Raw genomic sequence first — 26,519 nt, 5'->3', positions numbered from 1 at the left:
TAAGCACATATCCTATGAAGAGAGACTGAGGGAGCTGGGGCTGTTCAGCCTGGAGAAGAGGAGGCTCCGAGGAGATCTCATCACTCTCTACAACTCCCTGAAAGGAGGTTGGAGCCAGGTGGGGGTTGGTCTCTTTTCCCAGGCAGCTCTCAGCAAGACAAGAGGGCATGGTCTTCAGTTGTGCTGGGGGAGGTTTAGGTTGGATATTAGAAAGAATTTCTTTACGGAGAGGGTGATCAGACATTGGAATGGGCTGCCCAGGGAAGTAGTGGATTCTCCATCCCTGGAGATATTTAAAAAGAGACTGGATGTGGCACTCAGTGCCATGGTCTGGTAACTGCAGCGGTAGTGGATCAAGGGTTGGACTTGATGATCTCTGAGGTCCCTTCCAACCCAGCCAATTCTATGATTCTATTTTTTTTCATGGGACATTGTACTGATAGTTTAGTGTTAAAGATAAATGAAAGATAGGCATAGTTCGTATCTGTGAGTCTCAAAATCTGCCCTGTCTTTTCATCTATGCTTGTCAGTTCAGGGAAAGCTGACAAATGGCCCACGGATAATACGTGCATGAGGAACATCTTTTTGATCTCTTGTTAGGATGCAGGGTTGGTACTCAGAGGTGCACGTGTTGTTTCTAATGCTGCTCCCTGCATGATGCTGGGCAAGCTCCAGGGATGCTCTGGAAAGCAAGCCATGCAATGGAGTGTTCTCTCCTTTTAGGGCTCAGTTGGAGCTTGCTAGGAACTGATTTATTTATTTATTTTCCCCTGGGATGCTGAAACCCAGTAAGAACCAAACAGATGTATTTGTGGGACTTTGGGCTTCTGTGAGAAACAAATTAAAACCCAATATCCTCTTCACTATGAAAGATGAGGCAAGAGAAATCACTGGACAGCCTTTAAAAATGTAGAGTACTTGGTTATGTGCCTCTGTCTAACTAGCTGTTTTATCTCCCAGAGTGCTGGGAGGTTAGTTCAGTTACTAGTATTCCAAACTACAGAAATACTGTAATATATTCTATGGTTAATAGACCACACTGTTATGTGGGATTAATAAACCCCTCTGACTTGACAACCCAAGTAGCTGGAAATTCTTTTTTCCTCTCTTTAATTTTAAAATGGGGATGTGAGTAGGAAAAAGATGGGTAGTGATTTCACATATTTAGAAAGAAGGGGTTTTCCCCTGGTCTGGATTGAAGCTTTATTGTATTTGCATTAATGTATGAAATTTATTTTTCGTTTCTTCATAGTAGACTGAATTAAGATGCCAAGAAAAAAAAGTTGTTTCCTCTGTAGACTTGACGTTTCTGTACAGATGTCAGTATTATGCATATTTATGCCTGTTAATTTTTACTGAAATATGAGTTTCTTCTAGTTCCCTAGTTTGTACTCCCACAGAATTTTTTTTTTCTTTTAGAGAAACAGTGCTAGCAGACCCAGTTAGAAATCTAGGAGCAGTGCTGTGGGAGATAAAAAGTATGTTTTGACTTTTTCTTCATGACATATAAATGGGAAATGTACGATTGTAATAGTGCTCTTAGACCACCTCAGGCTGTTACACACCGGAGGGAGGGAGGGAGGGAGGGAGTCAGTTAAGCAGATGGTGTTCATGAGTCTGTCTGTGTAACACTTCCTACACCATGGAGTGGGTGGAGGGGTGGGGGTAGACATCTCTACACTGGCACAAAGGCTCAGATGCTGCACCAGGGACAGTGCCAGGCTGCCTGGCACTGTATATGGATGGGTCAGCTGTGAGCGTTCCTGCTCAGAGCTCTGCTTTCCCACACCGTACCTGCTTCAGTCTTTTGGCCCTCAGTCTCTGGATCTGCTCTACCCATGGCCCCACTAGAGTCCTTAGAAGTGTGGGGGTAGTCATGGCACAAGTAGTTGTAGGGGGGGAGCAAACAGGCAGAGGTAGCAGTTCTCAGGGTAAAGGGTACATCCAGTAACTACAGGCTTGATTCCCTGCCCTGGAGGATCTAAGCTGCTTCTGTCCTGTCTTCAAGCCATTGGGCAGGTGTGATCCTCTTTTAACCCCTTCTTGAGCTGTGGTGTTAGACATAAAAAGTCGCTTAATTTTGTAGCCCTAGGAAGGATCAACTGTGTCTTTTGTCACTGTAGGAGGACACAAGGTAATCTGATGGTGCATACTTGATCCCTTCATGTTGTGTGTAGGTAGAGCTATGTACTGTGTGTATAATAGAGACATAATATATAATATAGTTGCCACTATCGTAAAGAAGGTTTTCGGTTTTTTTTCTTTGCAAATACGTAAGTAAATAAACAAGTTCAGCCCACATAAGTCATCAGACCGACAGTGATAACTCACTGGCCATCTGCTCCTCTCTGCTCTGCAACATTGTTTTCCTTGCCTGCTTCTCCAATACAAAATTTACCACTGCTTCAGCTTGCCATCTTCAGAAAACCCAGTTGTCACAGTCATCCTTGGGAATGATTGGTGATTATTTTTCATTTCTGACCATCAAAATAATGATATCTAAGAAGAAGTTGACTTCTAAAAAACTAAGCAAGCCATGAACTCATACATGAATTATGCACATGATTTCTCCAGTTTGTCAGAATAACTGTTTCGTTACAGGAATTATTCGTTTTTAATCCAAATCCAGTAATTACCCTTTTCAGCAAACGTGGAACCCTAGTTTATAGAGAAATAGGTTCAAACATGGGTGAACATAATTAAATTTACTTAGGAGCATTCAGTACCTGGTAACTTGCCTTCATCACTTGGTAGATGTTCCTGCTTTTGGTAACTGTAGTGATTTGTATTCACATTGCTGGATACATCTCCATAACTGGTTCTAAAGCTATACATCCTGTTTTGAAAAGGACTTGAGCAGTTCTTTTTATTAAAGTAGTGTAGGAAAAGATAGTCCAAATGTTTTCTGAAAATATTCTTATTTTTGACCACTGGATTTTCTCACAGCTGGTAAGCTCAGGTCTCTTTTCTTCAACATTATTTTGAGTTAGAAGGCCCAAATTTCCTTCCTAATAGTTCCAGGAATGGTAGAAAATTGTTATTAGAAGATAGACACAGTAAAATTGTGTGTCTAAGCCATCTTCTGTCTTGTCTGTTTGTTCTGAAATTGCCAGGCTTTGCATTGATTTTCAAGGTGTAACAATCAGGGAGAATGCAGTTTTCTGAAGTGGTAGAAATAAATAGGAATCTGTTCAGACACTCTCCAAATCAAGATCTTACCACTTTTGAAGTGGACTGCTCAACATCTCAACATGCTAAAAGAGAAATCTGCAGTATTGCCCCTGGGTACTCAGTAGTTTGGTTTGTTGTTTGTGGGTTTTTTTTTCTTTTCTTTAAATAAGGAAAAAATGAAATGTGTTGAAAACTTCTAGCAGGTTACACTGAAACAAGAAGTAGAACTAAATAATTAAATGAGTTTTATCACACAGCTATAAAAATATGGCTTTCATAATGTTAGTCGTGTATGTCTCATTAAAATTGCCAAATCTTACTCATTGGAAATAGGTGATTAACAAAATAATTAATATTACATTATCAACATTCTTTTTCAAATACTGTGTGGTTGGTTACTTCAGTTGAGGACGGCAACTACTAATAAATTTGTTTCCTATTGACTTTTTTTGTCTTGAACAAACCAGGCTGGCTGTCTAGATGATATTGCCAGCACTGTGAGTCGAAGCAAGCCTGAACTGTGTGAATCATTGCTTCTGACTCCTAGGATCTGATCTCTTAACAGTAAACTACCTACATACCAGGGTTCCTCTAGGGACACTTTTTAGCTGCATGCTTAGCTGAAGGCCAGGTGCTGGTTACAACAACCCGAAGTTTGTTCTTGCTTGTTTTATAGGGGTGAGGAGTCCAACAAACAGGCAGAGATCACTGTGTATCTTGCACTGATTCCTGCCATGAAGAGTGAGGATTGAATATGAGGAGAGTTTTTGTCTGCCAGGGCTGTGCCCAGCAGTGCCTGTTCTCTAGTGGACTTCACCGGCCTAGAGCAGGGCCTAGAGCCAATACTGCCTTGGAGACTGAATTAACGAAAGAGCTTCTTCTGTGTGCTAGGTTGGCACATTATAAAAGATGTCTGTGATCTGTAATCAGAGTTTCTGTGCTTGTTTAATCATCGAGGAACAATAAGTCTTGTACTTACCCTCCTTTGCCTTTCATCCTCCTCCATCACACCTTGCCAAAAGCATGTGATGTTCCTGAGCTTGCTATAACCTTTCAGTCCTTCCTGGCAGCTGGAACATTTTGGTGATCAGGCTTTTCGTCCTGTGAAGATACCAAATTAATATACTTAACATCTAGAAGCAGAGGACGGCTGCTTGTCATGCAAAAAATGTGCACATAGTCACAGCAATGGCAGTTTCTGTGGGATAGGCTACACTAATTTGCAAATAACCCAACATTAAGCAGCTTGAATAACTTCAAACTGCCATATCTTTGTTCTTCAAGAGCCCCAGTGATTTAACCATGCATTTGCTGCTGGCTGGAGTGCTTGCTTCCTTTAACCACTTCATCTGACTAAAGGAGGTTTTAACTCTTGTTACCTTTCACGAGACTGAAGTCCAAAGGTTCCTCAGACTGTGGACACCGCTGTGGCAACCAGTTATGTTCCTTGTCAGCTATATAACCTGTAAATCTGGACAGGGACATTTCTCTGCATGTCTGGTGTATCATCTAGCCAGAAGCTAGTATGAGCTGGGCTTGGACGACCTTGCAGGATCAGGAAATCAGATATAAATTCTGAACAATTAATGTACGCCTCATTTTTTGTTCATTTTAAGATACTGAAATAAGGAAGGAGAGGCAGTTAGTGTTGGGGTGGGGCAGGGGCCAGAAGTAAAACTCATAGCACCCTGTTACCTCCAGGGGAAAACTGAACAGGAAAACTTGACCACTTACCTACAGTTTTGAAGACCAAAACTTGTAACTTCCAGCAGAGGCCTGTTGCAGTGGCAGGGCGCCGGTGTAATTTGCCTGGTTCCTTAAGCCTGCAAACAACTATATCATAGTTTCAGCAGAGCATACTTATTAATAAAGCTGGCATGCTAAACTGATGATTTTTTTCTTAACCTACCTTGAAAATCCCATCCTCCTATGTGATTACCTGTATTTGTTGAGAAAAATTGCAGCGGAGAAAAGGCTTGTTAGTTTATGGGATAAGGAGATAAAACAGGTCTCAGAATCCGTGTTCCTTTTGTATGCACTGGGAGGTTCTTGGCAGAAGGATAGCTGGATTTCCAGTGCAGCAGGGAACCACACCGGCTTCTATGGAAATAATTGGGCAGATGCTACAGCAGATTATGCAGTAAAGTGGCTGGGTTTTTTATAATTGCTGTAGCAACCTTTATTAAGTAAATAATTAGTCTTTCCAGATAAGAAATAGGATACAATATACATCGGAGAGATTTATGAGAGCTAAAAGGTAACACATGCATATATTGGCAGCTGTTTACAGCACAAATTTGTGTGTTATGCTTCATTGATGGATTTTATTTGAAAAGGTTGAGACAATACAGAATTGGGAATATGGTGGCTGAAGGCAAAGGAACTGCAAAATGTATTTGAAAAGCCTGCATATGATATCCATTTCTTTTAGAAGGAATATTTCCTTTATGACCTCCTCCTGCTTTGTATTTAACATTTCAAAGAACTTTGAGGGACTGTCTGCAGGCTGTGTCTTCATGAAGGCAGTAGCCAAGGATTTAAAGTATTGTCACTGCTGGCCCCAAGCTGAAAACTGCAGGCGGTTTTAATCTGGGCTGTGGAGGGGTGGGCGTTTAAACCCAACCTTTTGTCTTCAGATTAGGGTGCAGGAGGATCGACTTAAGGGGTGTTAGTGGGCGTTTTTTCATTGGCAGCTCAGTAATAGCATCAGGCTTTGGAAACATTTTTTTCCAATTCTTTGTTATTTCAGTAATTACTATGTGGTGGGTAGAAATCCATAGGGTTTGTGGTTTCTTAAGTACCACAGCAATGGTATGGGGATGTGGGCAATAAAAAGAAGTAGTTGCTTTTATAACTTATTACTTCTTGGACGACTGAGGGCACTTAAATGCCTTCTCAGATAGTCTATCATTGTTTCAGTCCTGAATGTCTGTGTTTATTTTGCCTTGGTTCCATCAGCTGGGAAAATAGTAAGATCCATCTTTGGAGAGGAAGGAAGAGAAAAAAAAAACAAATTGACACTGGTATCATGCTCTGACAAATCCAAAATCTGCCAGTTGTGAAGGCAGATTGCCTGGTTATTTTACACTGGGAGATGGAAAGGTGGCCAAACAATCCCCCGACAAGAAAAGAATGAAAGGCCAGTTGCTGAGCACTTTCATATAGAGTTTCTTTTACTTTCTATTAGAACCTAAGAACTATTTGTCCTGAGTATCTTTCATTCCTGGAAGAGCTGAGGGTAAAGAGCACTTGAAATTTCATATATGGAAACATGGTGACTCCTTGCAAAAGTTCCTGAGATTGAGCACTATGCCTAGTAAGGTTTACCACATTTGGCTTGTGAAACACTGAGTTCAGCTCAATAGTGATCAGTTTTAATGAAGACTAAAAACTTTCTAGCTCTTCCCTGTGTACGTGATTCTTTCCAATAGAATTCTACTGCTAAGAAATTTCACTTTCATGTAAATTGTCCCACTTACGATATTCGCTTCTTTTGAGGAAGATCTTTTTCGATTTCCAGAAATACTAAGTATAAGTGGTGTATGCCTCACAAAAATTTAATATAATATGAAAAGCAGTTTGAAAGGAACCTCATCCTGCGCCAATGCAGTTCACATTCTTTAAAGACTGTAAATACTCTTGTGTTGTGAGTGAGGAGTATGCTTTCCAGAACTAGAGTGGAGACTTCTTCTTTCTTCTTCTAATTTGATTTTAGCTTACTTTTCTTAATTTCATTATTTCAATTTTTATTGCTATGATATTCCATTGTAATAAGGGATATTTTTCTTCATAACATCTACATGTTTTGTTTGTTCTCAGCCTTGACTCTGAAGTTGTAGGTTGAAAGATTCACACCAGAGAACAGTCTTGTATTCAGTATGACACTCGAGTGTTATGTTAGAAGTATTTAACCAAGGAAGGCTTTGGGTGCTGCACCCTTCTGCTTAGCTCCACAGAGTTAAAGATCTTGCATGGACCTTTAGAAAATCTGGCAGGTAACAGTACTCTGCTGGATTTAAGCCCCTCTTCATATTTTAAAACAAACAAATAAATAAATTAAAGCAACTGACAGCCACCCAATAATATAGAAGATTAAGTAGTAGAGCTCCCTGTGGTTTACATTTGCTTTAACAGATTGCACTGTTCTGTAGGGTGCCGCTTAGAAAGGCAAAAATTATTTTGTTGGACTAGTCCCTATCTGAAGAATTTAACTTTCTTAGAAGGTGATGGGAGAAGTCTTAGATTCAGTGCTATAAAATGTTTTTTCTTGTTCCTCTACTAGAATACAAAAATCTCTGCACTCAGGAGAAATGTTCAGAACAGCTCCTACAGAGAGGCAAGTGCAAGTGGTGCCTGCATAAACATTCACCTGAACAGGGCAATGGGAAATTGTCTCTGGGTGCACACAGGTGGGTACTGTTGGAGCTTCAAGAGTGAAGCAGAGGGTGGCAACAAGTTGTGCTAAGCAGGCACATTCTGGGCAGCTGTCCCAGGAGTGGAGCCTTCCTTCTGATGGGTGCTACTGGGGCATCAGAAGAGAACTGAGAAGCTCCAGACCCCCAGCAGCACTGGGGTCTGGTCCAGACAGCATGATTTTTGCATTGATTTTACAGCAGCTTTTGGGTCAGGTGTGTGCTGAGTCACCTGATTTCTGCCTGTGTTTATGACTCCTTTCTGGAGTTTTTCCCTGCCCAAATACTGGCATATGCCAATGAGAGACAGCCTCTGAACCTAAGAGTATAACAAAATATCCAAGAAGTAATTTAATTACTTTTCTGTGAGGTGATAAATCAGTGATCAACTTTCACTCTTGGATTTGTCTCTTGCTTGCATTGTTTTCAGACTGATGGATGGGAACCATACATTTTAAGTGCTAAACCACTGTTTTGAAAGCCTGTTTAATATAGGCAGAACATTTTGCACATTTTGAAGTAAATTCATGACAAGAGGTTGTTTACAAAGGGTGGAGTAGACTATTTTAAGGCCTTCCAATTTTTTTAGGGTTTTTAAGATCTCTGCCTATTATATATGCTATATGTATATATAAATCTATAAAATATACTCCCTGTATTGTACAGCTGCATAAGCAAGAATCTTGCGAGGGAGCTTAGTACTGGGTTGTTCAGCAAATGCTCTGTGGAGTTACAGCAGCTGCTGGGATTTAGTTCCCCTGGAATGCTGCTTAGGTTTTTTTGCCCATCAAATATGTTCATCGTCCCCTTCACAAACGTGCCTGTGGTGCTTGTTTCAGTTTGTGTATGGCGAGTAATTCTTCTAGGCAAGAATTTAGAATTTAAAAGTAATATAGTGATAAATAATAGCCATGCAACATGAAAAATTGCGCCCACTTGCTAGAGCCAAGGGCTTCTTTTCTTTCTCAATGGAATTTTCCTTTAAAGGTAGGTACCTGACATGCAGAATCTGCTTGTTGTTTCTGTTGCTGTAGTACCCAGGAGCTTCACTAGAGCGCAAGACCTGCTTGTGCTTGGTGCTGTCTTTTCAGTCTCGTGAGGTTTTACATGAGCAAAAAGCAGGAACATAGGCTCTATGGAGGAATGGGAAGAGTTGCAGAGATGTGTGATTTAGTCTTTAAAAACATGATCTGTAATGGCTTTTACTGCTGGTAGGCTTTATCTCTATTTTTTTCAACTCCCAAAGAAGAAGGATAGGCTGTCTTTCCAAATTGGAGTACAGCTGGCTCCCATATATCAGTATGTTACATAAATACCAGGGTACTAATGATATGTGACACCAGTGGAAACCAGGAAAGTTGAGGCCAACATTTTTGGCACATCTTTTACTACCATATCCTTTGAAAGAACAGCTAGTGAATGAATCGAGTTGCTGTAACTCCACTTCTCTGAGTTTTTGAATTCTATTATATGTGAGAGATTTAATAAATGCTTGACTGTGTAAAAATCTGTGCAGGATTCACAGCTTGCCTCCCTTTCCAGTTAGTTTTGTACACTGAAGAGTTACAAGACCAGCTTCCATCCCTTTTAACAAACCCACTTTGAGTCAGTGATAACAGGAGAGGAAGAACGTGGGGAGGGCTGTATCCTACAGCCAGTGCTTTTGGTACACTGGTACATTTTTAGGTAGTCTCGGGTATCCAGATGTAAAACCCTTCTGCATCAATTATCTTCTGTGCAGAGGAACCATAGATTCAATCAGAAGGTCAGGCATGAAAAAAAACAAAACAGGGGAGCCTTTATTCTCATAACGGAGGCAGGTTTTTCTTAAAAGTCATGCAAGATAAAATAAATACCACAGAGCATAAGCGAGCATACAGAAAAATGAACCGGTGAGCTACAGCATGTGTGCAGCAGCAGTGCTGCATTCCTGTCATCACACATTCCCAAAGCATAGCAGTGAGAGAAATATGATCCAAAACTGGCTTAAGAGGTGCAGTAATTAAGACAGGATTACTACTATAGTATAATGCAACCTGATAACGCTCTGGAGTAAGACTGAAGAATTGCTTGTGATAAGCTCTAAAACTTTTTCCTTTTTTTCATATTTGGAAAGTTTTCCACTTGTACCCCTGACCTTGTGATTTTTTTCTTTCTCACTTTGGTGGAGTTTCTCAAGTGCTCTCTCCAAGGAAAGAGGGTTATCTGAGCAAGGCCCGCTTCTTCCTCACCAGTAACTCCGTTAAGAGAGTCTGCCTTATTTTGTGACCTAGACTAGAAGCACAGATTACAAATATTTGGCTTCTCTTGCATATCTGAGTAGCAAAAAGTACTAGTGAGAGCTGACAAACTAATGGTGTTGGTGTCAGAAGTCTAAGAGCTGCAATGAAAAAGGAAGTGCTGCTCCATGAGTTTTCTGGTTTGATCTTGCCAGTATATCTGATTACAAAGATGTGGAAAGGAAAACTTGTACTTCCTGCAGCCAAGAGCAGTTGCGGCCTGTTGCCAGACATCCTTTACCAGAAAGGGACTGCACAAAACCATCTTTTCTAGAGTCTGAGCTCTGCTTATTTGTTAATACAAAGAATCCATGCATGAAAATGGTGAGCTTGTGCAGCGGACAGTTTTCCTCTGCTATGGATTTATTAATATAGAAATGCAGGTAATATATTTTCTCAAGAACGCTGTTATGCAGAGCTGTAGATCTAATAAAAATATATATTGCCAAGGCCTGGGGTGTTATACCTGAGTTTGGTGGTTTTCCCCAGTTCTTAATTACATTTTTTTCCAGCTCTTCTCACACTCAACTTTTCTTCCCTCTCTTCTGCTCTACTGCTTTTCAGTTGCTTGTGCTACAGGCTTTTTACCCCTCTTTATTTTCTCTTTATTCCTTTCTGCTCTCCTCCCACTTTCACAGTCCTGCCATTTCCTTCCCAGCATCTTGTGGCATCCTGTCTCCACCTTTTTACAAGTTAGAGAATTTGATGTCTCTATTTCTATAGGCCACAAAATAACCCTCTGCTTCCAGTTTTCCTGGCTGCCAGTGACTGCGAGGGCAAGGTCTCCCCCGTGTCCCGGTAACACCAACACTATCCATTGTTTTTGTTTCTGAAGATGGGGACTGGAAAATTACCCTTATCATGGATGTGGAGAGAGCAAAGCCACAAGGCTTTGTGCTGAGCACTTGGCATTTCAACAGCACTAGATCTTCTGGTGGTGTTGGGTGCTTGTCATGCACCATCTCTGCTGACAGTAATGAAGCAAATGTGCAACAGGCAAGGTAGTGACAGGGTAAGGGAGAACCAAGGCTTTGAATGCATAGCTTGAGAGATTATGATTTTAGAGGTGTAGCTTGTCTTATTGAAGAGGAAAATTGCTTTCCTCCTTGCAGGTCCTATTATTTTGCCATTTTTATTTTAGTGTTTGGCTTGCATTCTTATTTAATTTGAAACCTCCTGCAGGCGGTCCCCAGGCCAGTCGAGCTGAGGTGGCAACAACCAACCCACACTGCAACTGAAGCCTTCTCCTCTCCTGTATGGAAACATCAAGAAGTAGCCCTTACTGAAACTTAAAATACCACATAACATGAGAGCAATTACTCTGTATGCACACGTGCACAGGCACACATGCAGAGAAATATATGCATCAGCTCACCATATTGTACTCTGCTACTTAATTATTATGTTTTAATTGAGGAAAGATGAGCCTTTGAAATGGAAGCTAGGGCCCTTGAGTTTTAAGTGTATTTTCTACAGATTTTTCCTTACTCTTCTAGGCCTGTTATGTCCTTTTCTTTTTGCCATTTTCCATCTATGAAATGGGAACAGATCTGCTTAACTCGTAAGCGATTGTTTATGAAGATTAAATGCAATAGATCTCAGTAATATTTGTTCTCTCACCTTTAAAAAGATAAAGCAGAAGGTTTTCAGAAGCTAAGATTTTTAATTGCTTCTCCAAAAGCCTTCAGGCTCCCAATGAATTTGGCCTGAAGTAGGGTTGTGATTGAAATCTTGAACACGTAAGAATCCTTTGCAATGTCTTCTTATATGCACTTAAGCCTCTTTTTTGAAGTTCATAATATTAAACCAGTGCCTCTGAAATTACTAATACTGTGTTGCCAATTTCTGATAAGGAATTGTTAGGTTAAAAGGGAGGCAGGATGCCTATTTTCGGTTTAGCTCAGCTTTATTTTCTCCCAAGATGTCTACATGCTATTCATCCAAGCCTCACCTCTCCCTCTGGTAATTCAAGAGAGAGATGGTACCTGTTGGTACCATAATTTTACATACCAAATGATAAAAATAAATGTTTTATCTGATTTTGAACAAAAAGCTTCTGAATCAAAGCTTTTCCTTAGTTGAAAGAAAGAAAGAGAGAAAGAAAGAGAGAAAGAAAGAGAGAAAGAGAGAAAGAGCGAGCAAGCTGGGAATGAATACCAAAAAATCAAACTTCCTTCAAAAGGCTTTGAAACTATCTCCTTTTCATCACCAATAGCAAGTGATCAGTTTCCCATCAGTTCTATTCCTGCTTGAAGTAGTTTTGCCCTTATTTCCAGCAAACTCCATCAGACTATTTCCATATTTCTTTTTACAGTTAAGTAAACTTGACCAATGTGTCACAGGTAGGCAAAAATATTTGTAAATTAGAGCAGAATTTCCCAACATTTTGAGCCAAAGAAAATTATTATCCTTCTCACCCCTGTTGGAATAGTTGGATTGAACAACATACAAAGGTACTGCACTGTTGTTCAGCAAGCAGGGAAACCATCTGTAGATGGGAATTCTTCTTTCCTTATCCTGTTCAAACATGTCCATATGAATCCAGACATTTATTTTCTTTTATTAAAAAAAAAAAAAAAAAAAAGTAATTTAAAAGGTCTATGAATAAAGCATGGGTTTAGTAGGGGTTTTTTGGTTTGGGTTTTTTTTTCCCAAAGCCCTCAAATTTTAGCTTTCAGTTCATATGAAGAAAATTATTTTCAGTTTGGCTACCCAAGCAAAAAATCAATTACATTCACAGTTCTAGCTCTATTTCCAAAGAAAACATCCAAAACTTAAACTTGGTTTTTAATTATATATTTGATTCATCCGAGTAACAACATTTGACTTCAAACAATGTAAGAGCAGGAGCAAACTTGCTCTGAATTCCTCTCTTCAAAGGGAAGAACTCTTTCAGATACCATGTCAGAAAACTTCCCACTGGAACCAAAAAAAGATAACTGTGAGAATACAAGTTTAAGCCAACCACAGAAATAATGACTCAGTACTGAGGAGGCCTCCAAAACTGTTGTTAAAAAAATCTCCCCAGCTTTGGAATGGGAAGGTTGACTCTGCTTATGGATTGCTTATTGCTCTTATCCCCCTTCCCCATTTTAACATGAAAATAACTCCTCATAGTTGTAGGAAAAAATTATTAGTTCAAAATTGTCACACAATGTAAAACTATTCTGCTAGCTGTGCCCAAACCAACAAACCAGTCTGATTCCTACAGTCGGTAAGGAGAAGACACCATGTGTTAATTGTATGTACTGTATTACTCTGATGACGATTCCTGCAAGTGTACCAATTAAATCATTTAAAACTACTTGAAGGACTTCTGTGCACTGTCACCGGTTCATTAGTGCACAGCGAATTCCTTGAACAGAACTGGAGCTATGTGTGCTTTCTCTGACAATTGCAGAGCTGTCCCTTCGTTTTTTATTTGATACTTGTCAGACTAGCTCTGACACCAGACTCAAATATTTTTAGTTGGGAATAATTATGCATAAGGATCACTGTGGTCTTGTTTATTCCCCCCACACCCTGCTTTGTTCTGTCTTTCTACTTCTTGACCTCATTTTTCCTCCTCATTGCTTATTCCTATTTGTTTCTTGTCTCAGATTATGCCTCTTGTTCTCATGTCTTTTTTAATGGAACAGATTGATATCTAGGTCTGTGTTTGTACTTGGAGAAAGGTTGAGTTTAGTTCAGCCATAGGCTGAGGTTAGCTGGCCAGCTACATTCAACTGCTTCTTGATAGCTGGAAATACACAGCTATCATTAGTTTAGCTTTCAGACAGTGGAATGAGCTTACACCTCTGGCTAGAATTTAATTTGCTTTTACATCTGTTTAAATAGGTAGGTTTTTAGGTTTGGCTTAGCTAGGTGTGCTAACCAACCTCAAGTCTTCAGTGAGAAAAGTTGGAACACTTCTAGAATTTCTCCTTATGGTTTCTCTGCTCTGAGGGTGCAAATGTGTGCCATTATAAGCCTTGTGTAGGTTGATGAGTAAATTGCTAGGTGAGTAAATTGCACGATGGGAAATACCTTATATTTTTATTGCAAGTGCTTTAGGCCATTCCTTTTGCTCATCTAACTTTTCCCCTTTGCTGCCAGTGTACAAAGTACCAATGGAAACAAGTTGTTCCTCACAGCTTTTCACAATGCCTGAAGGGAGGTGAGGCTGAAGAGAAAGGACCCCATAAGTATTTCAATTTTCAATATTATTGCTGCGTTTCACTCAATTTCTACTTGAGTGAGAGAGATGGCTATGAATGAAGCCCTAAAAGGTTCTTGGCCACGTGTTATGCCCACAGTAGCAGAAGTGGTGGAGCTGAGGTAGGAACCCAAAGCTGTGTGACAAAGGGCTAAATGTCCCAAGGTCTGCTTTGATGTTCAGTTCATCCTTTAGCTGGTTTAACCAATATTGAAAATTTTCAACTATTGACAAAATTATGGGCCTCTTATTTTCCATGCTCTTAGAAATGTCACACAACCCACTGTAAGAAAGGTTAAATAATTATAAAAATGTAAATATAAGCCATTTGTTGGCAATGTTTTCAAACCCTGCATTGCCATTGCATCCACGGGCAACGCTGGCACCACCTGATGTCAAACTTGCTCAGAGCTGTGTTGTGGAGTAGGAATCGCCTCCCTTGGCACAGCTGTGGTGAGCAGGATCACCACTTCCCTGACACCCCACTTCCCTGACACCCTACTTTCCTGCTGGCCTGGACCAGTTCAAGAGGGCGCCCTGGGGACAGAGGCGCGTACTGCTGGGGTCAGAGGGTGGGCATCCTCCCTCCCGGCGGGGAGGCGGCTCGGGCAACTCTCCTGGGTATCCTTGCGGGACACAGTGAGCGGCCAGGGCCTCCTGAGGAGGGCCGGGAAGCGGCGGCCCTTCAGGCGCCAAGGTGGTGCCACTGCGGGGGAGTGCGTGGGTGAACTCGACGGCTCCGCGCAGGGGTGCCCGGGGATACAGATCCCTCCCTCCGCTGTATCCGTTTGCCCTGAGGTTGTCCCGGGCCTGGAGAGGAGTCCCGGCAGCCCCGCCGCCTTGCCGCTCCTTCCCGCCGCTCGGGGCGGTGCGCGCCGTGGCCCTCGCCCCACTGGCTGCCGCGGGCGGTGCCCGGAGCTCGGCGGTGCGAGGCGCCCGCCTCCCCCTGGTCCGGCCCCGCCGCTCCCCACAGGAGCCACCGCCAGGAGGGAAGGACGGACAGAGGGACGGGAAAGGAGGCGGGGCGGGAGGGGGCCGGGCCCCCCACCGCGTACGGGGTTTGCACGCGGGTGCCTGCGAGGGGCCCGAGCCCCGGTCGGTGCCGCACGGGGGAGCGCGGAGCTCGGCGGGACCCGCAGGCCGCGCCGGGACTAGCATGAGCCCGGGCGGCAGCGCGGCGTCCGGCAGTCCGGCAGCAGCTGCGCTAGGCGCGGAGGCGGGGCGGAGAGCGGGCGGCGGACGCGCCGGGCAGGCGTCCGGGGCGGTCAGCAGCCTCCCCGGCGGCCTCGCCCCCTGCTCCGGCCGCCCCTAGCGAGGAGCCGGCAGCGGTCGAGCCCCGGGGACAGGCAGACAGAAGTGGGGGTTGGCCATGGCGAGGAGCGATCCTGCCGGTGGCCGCAGGCCGCTCCCGGCCAACCCGCCTCCGCGGTCCTGAGGGGGGCGGTGGCAGCGGCGGGGGAGGTCGCGGCTGCTTCCGCCGGTCCCGGGGCCGGGAGAGGCGCCTGCGGGCCCTTCCTCCGCCTATTCCTTCCCCCCCTCTTCCTCCTCCTCTTTCTCCTCCTCCTCCTTCTGCCGCTGCTCCGCCCGCCGCGCCGGGAGCTGCAGCCTGCCTCCCCAGCGCCGGGCGCGCCGCGGTCGGGGTCGCAACCGGCGGCTGCGGGGTTTTCCTCATTTGTTTGGGCCTTTTGTGTGGCGGCTCACAGTTGGCTAAGCACGGCCAGGCTGAATCGGGCCATTGTTCGGGACCCCCGAGCTCCCACGCTGCACATCTCTCGTCACCATCCCCCCTATCGCCTCCCCCCCTCCCCTTTTTTTGCCTGAGAAGCCACATAACGTGCCTTTCCTCCACGCGAATCTGGAGCTGTAAGCCGGACCGATTGCAAATGAAGTGTAATGCATTGTGGGACGTGTGTAAAATTGGATCATTCGAGGGGAAAAAAAAAAAAAAAGGAAGGGACCTGCGGCCGGCGCCCTAGAAGAGGTATCGGGGAGATGCGCGCAGGTTGTGCCCGGTGGTACCCGCGCTAGGCTGATGCCAGGCAGCGCCCGTCCGGTGAGCCGCAAGGCCTGACCCATGGTGCGCCGGGAGGATTAGGCTCGGGCATCCTCATGATGAAGAAGACGCGGAGTACGACCTTGCGGCGGGCCTGGCCTAGCTCCGACTTCTCCGACCGGGCCTCAGACCGCATGAGGTCCCGCAGCGAGAAGGACTACCGGCTGCACAAACACTTCCCACCAGCTTTTATTTCCCAGGCATCACGGGGCTACATGACATCAGGTTTGTAACATAATTTGTGCGTGTGAGAGAGCTTTATTGCGAGGCTGGTGCGGAATGTGTGTCTGGCCAGGAAGGCTGTGTTGGTGGGTACAGAGGGGAGCCTGCGGATAGGAGCGTAAGTTGGAATGAATAATGAAAAAAAAAAAAAAAAAAAAAAAAAGCATACATCCACCATTTTGTACCTCTGCAAGATTCAGAGCAGGACCCTTGCAATATGGTGTTTAAAATCTATTAGTAGAATAAAATAAATGCATGAGAGAAACAGTTGTGTCTCTGTCGTAAAATGACTGGGTGCACAGAGCATGGAGCCCTTTGCTCCTTTTGTGCGTAAAAGCATGTGCTGGGTATTTACTGCTGCCCCACACATTCGCTTTTGAATGCAGTTAACTCCACTTAACTCATTGGGCTTTCATGTTTTCACATTTTGGAAAGGAAACAGGTCACCTGTGACTGCAGACGCACTTGCCTCGTACCAGGCTCTCCAGGTTTCATCTGCATGTGCCTGCAATGGCAAAGCGTGCTTTGGTGAAAATGACTGTAAACACATTTGCATTTGTGATTTGAGGTATAGGAGGCCAGACCTGTGTATGTGGCAGAGCACTCACGTGCATGTAGATTCGTCTGTCGATTGCTTTCGAGGGAGGCTGTAAGGAAATAATGGACACTGCACCAACATGTTTGTGCGTGAAGAGCGAGCGCAAACAAAACAAAAAACAGCGTAGGGAAAGGCAGGCATCAGGGAGAGGCTTGGCCCCTGATGGAGTGCTGCTGCAATTTTTGGAAAGCCCCAATACTCTTAATGAAAGCTGCTCCATCCTGAAATACGTCTTAATGGTCTTGGAATTCAGACATTTCATAAACATCCAAAAGATCTGGGGAAATGATGATGGGAGGGGGCTAGGGGCAGAAAATCCCGAAAACCTCCTTTGTTGTTGTGCTGCCTGCTTATTGTGATGATCAGACATAGCATTTCATTACTATGATAGCAAATTTCAGTTTATCATGAAGGCATATTTTCCCTCTGAGGCTCAATTTAGGTTGAGTGGGCAGATTCCTTTAAAGGAGAAAAAGAGAGAGAGGAAGAAAATGAAGGTATTTATTATGTGTTATTGGAAACGTTTCCAGCCCTGTGCCCTGTCCTCCCCATTTCTGCTGCAAAGGTCAAACCAAAGATTGTGGTTCTCAGTTATATGCTCACTTTGCTATCTCTGGCCCTAATGAACATATCTCTCTAGTCAGGATTGTTTTCTCATGTTTTAAAAACCTCATGACTGTTCTTTCTTTAATGCTTGAGCAGAAGGCTAATAGTATGCATCTTACCGAAAATGTGCCTCTGTAAGAGTATTGTGCTATTTTGGTTATAGCTGCTCTGATTTTTCCCTTTCCTGGGAAGCCACGTATTGAGGGGAAATGACACGGATAATTTATGCTTGAACAGCTGAATAAGAGAATGGTGGTGGTGGAGGGGTTGTTTTGTTTCGTTGTGCTGCAGGACCTGAAAGCTGGCTGGAAAGCCAAATTTGTACTGCAAAGATTTTTGTTGTTCTGCATGAACATCCTGATATTCCCCCACTCACTGTAAGATACGCTGAGTCAGTTCTGTTGAAGTTGGTACTATAAGGCCTTTCTTTCTGTGTGGAAGCCCCTCTTTAAAAGAGAAGGAGCTCACATGAATGTTTTGTGCCAAGTGGTGTGGGATTTTTGCTTGGTTTTAATTCTTCAGGGAAGCAATCTGGCTCTGTAAAAGCTTTATCTTGGCAAGATAGGTTCAATCCAACCAGGTACTCAAACACCAGCAATCTCCAGAATGAAATGTGTCATTCTGCATTTCTTTTTGGAGAAACCTGTCTTTGGTAGGGGGGAGGGAGGCGTAGTTTTATAGTCTGTTAGAAATGTTTTAAAGTAATACCCTGACATCTAGAATACTGTGTTCATTAATATACAGTGCGTCACTTTCAATTGCAACACCTAAAGAAGGAGGACAAATGTCATGTTTAGTTTGAATAATTTGTTAAAGTTGTTTGAGGGAGAGGAAGAATAAATTCAAAATTATAATCAGCAAAGGCTTGTTGTCGTGGGTGGGTGAGTATTTTTGTTCTTTTCAGGGTTTTTTTGTAGGCTTTTAGCTGGAAATGCAGTTGTTTCTCTATAAATGGATAGTTTCCACACTAATTTATTTTTAAAGGGTCTTTGTCCACTGCCTTTCCAAATACTAGTTTTAGAAGGAAGAGCTACTCTATCTAAACACATCTCACTAGTTAAAGAAAACTCTCTTCCTCACAGGAAATCTATGGGAAGTCCTCTGGTGTAAAAGTTGTGGGAATCAGGAATACAAATACATTCTTTGTCACTCAGAATGTTGTAGGGGAGAAAGTGTCCTGAAACACATGGGCTTTTCAGAGGGCTGCATTCTGTTTATCCAACCATTTAACCTCATCACCATTAGCACTGTTGTGGTTCTCTTTTAATTAAATGCCTCATTGTTTGGGGTGAGGGTGGAGGGTGGGAAAGAAACCTTGGGGTTTTACCTCAGTTACTCTGCTTTGGGCAATATGAAAAAGCAGACAGTCCAACAGCCTTCAGTAAGATCCTAAAAAGCTTGAAACATATATTTGAGTATGTGTGAATGGGGCACAGAGAACTGTACGTTTCTTTCAGCACAGACAAATCTTGAGTAACGGTGTTGCAGCCAATGCTGTGGTGTTCTATCTAGGGAAAATACAGTCTCTGCAGAACCCTGTTTACAATGGAAGTGTAAACCTCATGCTAGAGTGGTGGAGAATGCCCAATTTTAAGCAGCCTTTTCAGTAAAACTGAGTAAGGACCAGTTTGATATTTGCTTGATTAGAAGCAGCAGGTGGCTGGCAGTCATATTTTCAATACTTTGAGAGCAAACTGCCCATAATAGTAGAAAATTGATGCAGATGCAATTCATCAGAAGTTTAAAGATTGTTTGACAGATGAAGGGAGATGGAAATAAGAAGGAAGAAAGCAAGGACTTTAGGAAATCACACATTTTTCGTGCTGAATAATCACTTGATACATGCTATTAAATCGGCTGTACTCCAGGGTTTCTTCAGACCTCCTAGCAACCACGAGGTTCAAAGGCCGTGCAAGGAGTTCATTGTTCATGTGGAATATTAATTTCCCAGTGGAGGATTGACTTGGAGAAAAAACACTGCAAAAGAAAACTACAACAATGTAGAGCTTTGACCTTGTGTGAAAAGGGTTGTTGAAAAGTTTGAATCCAATAAAAACCATACATGTTACTGAAAAAGGAGAAATATACTGGAAGTACTTGATGGATTGTGGCTTAATTGAAGGGAAAATAAAGAAATCATATGAAACTGCCAAGCAGGATAAAACTTACTGAAGCCTACTGGAGGGCTTCAAAATGTCATGCAAAATATGTATAGCTCTTGAAATGATGGAAGCTTCTTGCTTTGTTTCTTTTTCCCTCCTAAGTAACAAAGGCAAATCCTGGATTTTGTCTTAGTGGAGAAAGGAACTGCACCCTGTGGTTGACCCAGCTGTTAAATGTTACCAGAGCTGAACAGCACTCTGCAAAGAAGCACTTTTTTTTTCTGCAGCCCTTCTTGAGCTGTTTTAATTGATGATCCTGGTGCAGGAGGTAATGTGTCTGCTTGAGGTGGGGTGGTGTAGGGTAACAGTCTAACACGCACAGCATGAAGGAATGACTGAAGAGCTTTCTACACTTGAAAAAAATAATTCCAAAGCATGTATATTTGAAGGTTACCTTCTGAAAAGTTTGCAATTGCTTTATTCCTCTTTGCTATAAAATTTCCTTGCCAGAGGTTTCAGTGCTTCAAAGTTAAAGGGTAGGATTCAGTCTTGGTGTTGCACGGCTGTTACTGGAGTTTGATTACCAAGATGAAGCAGAATGGAAAGGAGAGATGTAACAGTGCTATCCAACTGATGGTATCAGTGTGCAAATTAAAATTTGTAGGCAGAAAAGCTATCTTCATTCTGCGTTTCAAGGGTGTTTGATGGAAGGTCTAAGGCTCCCTCTTCAGCCTCCTTGAAAAGTAATAGGGATTTTGGGAATCATTTGAGCAACTTTGAGAGTCCTAGCTTTGTGTGGGTTTTTTTATTTTTTTTTTAGCTCAAACCTCTAGCTCCTATAAAGAATAATATTTGGAGATAACCATGCATGATCTAAAGAACTCAGTTTAACCTAATTGAGAAATGCCAGATATTTGCAAAGCCTTGAAGCTTGGTTCAGTTGTCCTGTCCCTTAATTCAGTTATATAAAGGAATATTGTCTAGCTTGAGAGTAGCTGTATTGTAATTAATAATTAATGGAATAATCAGTGTTGCATCACCTTCTTTTTCTCTCAATGTGGTATTAAGAAACACCTTCCAATTCATCTGCTTAACAGTAATGTGATCTCTTTGCCTTCCTGAATTCTGAGTGGTTTTAGACTATCTTACACCAGACCCATTAACGGGACAATGAAAAATGAAAGTGTTTAGGTGTCAATAGCTGGCAGAGCTGGTTTGGCCTCATGGCTCACACTGTCATCTCTGCTTCAGCCTGTGCTGACCTGGTGGACCCCAAGTGGTTCACTCCATTCAGTTGGTTCAGGGGCTATGCTTGCTGTATTGCTGTATCGCATGGGAAGTTGCTTCTGTACTCATTTTGCCTTCCAGTCCCTTTTGGTCTCTGGGGCATCCACTTAACCTCAACAGAGAAATAGGAACTTTGCATCTGATCTATGGAGAGGGTCTATGTGTGACCTATCTTCAGACACCAAGCTTGGTCCAAATTCATGGACCAGTCATTTTTGCCCTGTTTCTAGCTCATTTTGTTTTTCCCTCATATTTTTTTGCCTAAAGGAATACAAGACTCTCTCTTTCCCCCTTCCTTAGAACCTGGTGTTCACTCTAGAAGCTGCCTGTGCAGTAATTCACATACAGTGCTGGACCTGTGCCTGTGTGTTACGCTGCTGTTTCCATGCTGGTCCTTCCCCACCATATACTGAGGTATTTTCTGCATATCTCTTTTAGACCAGGCTGTGTTCTGTGTCCTGCTTGTGTGTTCAGCTGCATTTGAATACTTGTTGATCTTTCTGGCTGCTGTGACCTGAGTAAAGGGGTCCAGAGTGGCTTTTTAGTTCATGGCATTGGAAATAAAATCCAGGAGGAATGAATATAAGAAAGTAACAGAAGTCTTTGTGTTACCTTAGCTAGGCCTGTTCATGTTTTTACCTCAGTTCAAAGCACTAAGCTCTGCAGGGCTAAGTTTCAGGTTATTTTTCCTCCCTAGCTTCTGTCACCGTGTGTATTCACAGTGTTTGGGGTCTTCCTGCTGGTTTGCTTGAACTGTCTGCCAGAAACTGTCTCCACGGAGGTGCTGCAGGATCAGCTCACCAAAGCATGTAGTCTCATTCCTGTTCACACAGAAGTGTCAGTCTGCATCTGAATGTGTTTCTAGGTGTGTTTTCCAGTAGTCCCATGATTGAAGTAATTTGTTGTGTGCACACTAGACATCACGATAGCCTAATGAAGATACAGAAAGCTCCTCTTTCAAGAGTAGACAAAGGTTCAGAACAAACACAGTACTGATTCATCACAAATAGCTTTCACAGATGTAGAAGTTATACCCTGTCTTGGTTGGCAACCTTTGCTAAGCCTGAAGGGTGTTGAATATATTGCCATTTTGGAGTTGAATAGCAGTCATGTCTTTTGAAAATGCACTGCTTGTTGAAGGAGGCTGAAATATGAGGATTTTGCAGATGACTTTGGTTTAGCCCAGTGACCCGCTCAGTTGTGAGCAGCACCACACCTTCGTTTGTATGTAGGACAGTTGATAACAGAGCAAATGACCATCTTTGTAACATTCTTTGCACAGTTTAAAGATGTTTAAGTACAATTATGTATGAAGGCTAAAAAGATGGTATTTTGCTAAAGCACGTTGTGGAAGTCCTCCAAAAAGTTGGGAGTGTCTTTTCAGTGCTCTGGAGAGCTTCTTTGGTGTGACTCTGCTTCATAAGCCATAGCAGGTTATATAATATCTTTGTGAACAGCATTAAAAACAAATCAGCATCCTGTCACCTACACTCTGGGTTATGATTGAAATAAAGCAGTGCTGAAAAAACTGTATAGATACAATTACTCTTTCCTTCTCCTGAGCATGTTTTTACCTTGTTGGATGAGGCCAGATGTTACTAAAACCATGATCAAAAATTGTCAGCTAGTTAAGAACCTGTGCCAGAATTGCTAAATATTACAGTATGAATTTGGAGATTTTTTCCTTGAAAATAGTGATACATTATACTATTTTATTTAAGCTATCATTACTTGTTGATACTGGAGATAGGATGGTTTTGGTGGAGTAGATGTAAACCTGACTCTAGAAATAGAGGTTTTCCTTTGCAAGAAGTAGCTAGTGAATACTTACTGCAATGCTGCCTAACCACTGCATTGAATTTTCACCTGAAAAAAGGGAAGAGGAGAAGTAATCGTTGAAGCTGAGACCTGAGTCCCTGAGCTTAACCAGAACACTTCTGCTTGCAGGGCTTTTTGTCTAGGTAGACTATATATGAGAATTGGAAGCAGAAATTAGGGTTAAAAGCTTCTCTAAACATCTTTGGAAACTGTGCTTCTGTACTTGTCTGAGCAATAATTTTTTTGGTATCAAGGGCAGTGGTAACCAGAGCTGTCCTAGGGAAAATGCTTGAATATTGAAGCTGCAATACTCTCCCAAATCAGCATTTGTTTCTTCCAATTGACTGCCTGTAGCTAGGAAGAGGTTATGAAAGTTGTTTATAGCTACTGGCTTGCTTTTTTGGGCACATTGATAAAATTGGCTGCTCTACTGATGCTGTTTTGTATCTCAATCTCAGATGACATGTGGGTGCTGGAATTATCTTACTCAAATAGACTGTGGAAAGGGGGAAAATAAAGAAAAAAAAAAAAAGAGGAAGACCTGGCTTTACAAGAATCATTCACTGTGCAGCATGATGGAGTGGGTAGAGCAGTCTAGTTTAGACAGAGCCCTGGGCTTGATTGGCAGTCTTTAAGCAGTCTGCGAAAGATAACCAAAATAAGAAAACTGTATCATAAACAGTATCCCTTTTTCATTAGAAAATTGATAGCAAGTTCTCCTTTTCCTTCCTCTGAAGAGAGATTAAAATCACTGGATTTGAAAGCCAGGAGTTGAGGGAGGTGTTCTCAGTTGTGTCGCTGGTCATTGTTTTCCTGGACACTTCAACTATTTCTGCAGTTCCCTACTCAGATTGTAATCTGTTCAATAGGAGAACTGTCTCCTTTATTTTGTACTGTAATGTTGCCAGTCACAGAAAGGGTCCTGTCTCAACCCAGGCCTTGAAGTGGTAATGGTAAGTAAGAATGAATATCCCCAAATAGGTGTATTCAGTGTGAGCACAGCAGTCCTCATTCTGCAAGTGAAAACCCTGTGTTCAGATCAAACTTTGAACACCACAGTGTTCATGGCAGTTTTCCATCTCCCCTTCCTGTAAGCTGAAAAATCCTGTTTATAATACCAGCAGTAAATTATGTGGATGATTGTTACCAGTACTGTTAACACTTCTACTTTGTCAAGTAGCTCCTCACAGCCCAAAGATAGTTGATTTTCATTGAATCATAGATGATGTAATTATAGGAATGGTTCTTGTTCCTTCAGAGGAAAGTGCTGTTTGCAGGTGATAACTACAGATGCACCTTTTATTTGAGATTTCAAGTTCTTGTGTTGAAAAAACCAGATCTCTAGTTTTTATGGGATCTGACAAGGTGTGAATGCAGAAGATAAGAGGAAGAATTAACAATTTATTTGAGGAACTGCTTCTAAGTTGTGGACCATGTCCGTTCTTGAGTGTGAGGATGGCCTGTGTATTGCACATGGCCTTAAAGTATTGTGAAAAAGAATGAATGAGAAGTTGATCATATTTAAACTAGGTCTTTTTATTTAATGCAACTAGCAAGGAGAGAGACAGCGGAGCCTTCTTGCCAGTCTTTCATTTTGTATCTGTTTTGTAAAGTTAGGATTAACTTTTGTTTCCCTGTGATTCCTTAAAGGTATTGGTGGCTGGGCAGTACATTGCATGCTAAAGCTTTCAGCTGAAATGATTAAGCAGCAACTGCTTCTGTTCAGCAGTTTTTCTTTACAGAAATGTCCAGGTAGCCTAGATTAACTGTGGCTCTCTCCCTTATGTCTTATTGACCAGGGGGTGTATTTTTTAAAATGTTACTAACATTAGAGTAGAACAGACTGTTGGACACTAATTGTCAAATTTCCAAACATGATGGAGAAGGCAGCTGCAGTTTGGCTGGGATGCTGGAAATGAAGTAAGACAGGAATCTCTTTTTGAGTTTGGGTACTGTACTCAGTGTGGTATCTGCATCTTGTACACCCATTCTTGAGGTGCCAATGAGTAGATGTCTATTATTAGTGATCTCAAAATACCTTCCCCAGCTACTATTTTATTTCCCAGCTGTATTGTTTGAAGGAAAAAAAAAAGAAAAAAAAAAAGAATGTCCCTTTGTAGTGAATTTGACCTCAACATTTTGAGGCCTAAAGAGTATAATAGACAATTCAGAATTTCTTTCTTAATGTGGCTTGAAAAAGGCAAAGTTCAGTACAAAAGCTGAGTTCATCATAACACAGGAAGCTGTGCTAGGGCAACCTAGATTATATAAACCAGTTTTCTTGCCTGTTTGTGTTCTTTTAATTTCCTCCATAATTTCCTATGAATTTCCTGTTGATGACCTGTGACCTATTTCAGGAGATGAACTTCTGACTGTATGTGATAACATTTTAAATGCCATAAATTGAACTGTTTATCTTATAAGCCAGTAAAGATAGTGTACTAAATTTTATTGTGATACTTAACTTTGTCTCTTAAATTTCCACACCATTTTTAAAGCAAAGTATCAATCTTCACTTTCATAGGATGTTCTAAATTCTGCTCTCCTGATAATTTACATTCTTGGATCATAGAGTGACCTTGTTTTACAACACTTAAGCTTTAAACTAAATATTTTTTTAAACAGAGTGAAACGGAAATACGTTTTTACAATGTTTTCTTAAGATCTGTATGCTTTTAGGTGTAAGTGCTGCATTGCTGGCCGGTGAGCAGAGGGAACAAAAACTTCAGGGAAAAAGGTTTATTGGCTTTAACATTATGTTTGGAACAGTTGCAACCCCCATGTATAAATTGGACATGTCTGCAGCATCGCTCTTGTTGAGAGACTGAGGGCAGATACCACTGGGTATGGGAAGTTCGCCCAAGGCCCAAGTGGTTTTGCAGCCTGTAGTGTTATCTCCAGGGTAGGTTGACTGATGCAGAGATGGGGTCCCAGGTGGGAGCAGGATGGTTCACTGCATGCACCCTGTCTGTGCCTTTGCAGTAGTTCAGTCCAAAATTAGAACAAAAAAAAAAATCTGTCTTTGGGGAATATTTAGGGCTCTGTAGTGTGTTCCCAGGTCTTTAGTCTCTGTTTCATTGTGGATAGATGTAGTTACTTTCTGGCTGTTCAGATGCTAATGTTTTACAGCTGTACATGTTATATTGGTTTGTGATGGGAATTATGAAAAATCTTGGAAATTATGGGGAGTGATATATACATATGCACTCAGACAATAGGATCGCTGTATGGATGTACTGTGGGACCAGGGCTCAGTGAAAATCAATTGGGCTTCTGTACTGGACAAGTTCCATAGACATTGAATTTTGGGTGTGAAATATTAAAATCGTGTGAAATGCATGTGGTTGGAATATTTTCACGGAAGCAAAAAATAGATGTCTTATTTTTTTTCCAGCCAGCTCTAATGAAGTTTCAGTTTCTGAACAACTCTGTAGAATTTTTCTGTAAAGAGATATAGCCATCTCTAAATAAAACACCTTAGAGATTGTTGGGGTTTCTTTGTTTGCTTGGTTTCTCCCTAAGATCACCAGGTGTTTTCCTTTGGATGAAGCTTAGGTTCAGTCTGCATAATTATTTTAACTGCAAAAATATTATGTATGTACTCAAGTAACCATGAGTAAAATTAAGGCATCTCCTGGAAATCTTATTTAAAAAGCCATGTCCTTGACTACCTCTTTTCACAAGAACATGCAGTAGCTATGTAACGTATTGGTTTTATCACAGCCACATGCAATAACTTCTAATTACATATCTGGTCTGCCTTATTGCCTTGTGCA

The 26,519-nt window shown here is 42.1% G+C and overlaps 1 protein-coding gene across 3 annotated transcripts in view; it reads left to right on the top strand.

Moving 5' to 3' along the window:
- STOX2 (storkhead box 2) overlaps window positions 1-26,519 on the top strand; it is a 143,309-nt gene that overhangs the window by 56,367 nt on the left and 60,423 nt on the right. The window contains exon 1 of one of the 3 annotated variants that reach the window (XM_008491877.2): window positions 15,590-16,335. The exons of the other annotated variants lie outside the window; for them this stretch is intronic. Within the exon in view, the coding sequence (XP_008490099.2) occupies window positions 16,167-16,335 (169 nt within the window). The 5' untranslated portion in view covers window positions 15,590-16,166. Of the gene's footprint in view, window positions 1-15,589; window positions 16,336-26,519 lie in introns of those variants that run through there. 3 annotated transcript variants of the gene reach the window in all.

This window comes from Calypte anna, chromosome 4A, assembly GCF_003957555.1.
Source record: "Calypte anna isolate BGI_N300 chromosome 4A, bCalAnn1_v1.p, whole genome shotgun sequence".
Classification (NCBI taxonomy): Eukaryota; Metazoa; Chordata; class Aves; order Apodiformes; family Trochilidae; genus Calypte; species Calypte anna.
This window is presented reverse-complemented; position numbering and strand designations above follow the sequence as displayed.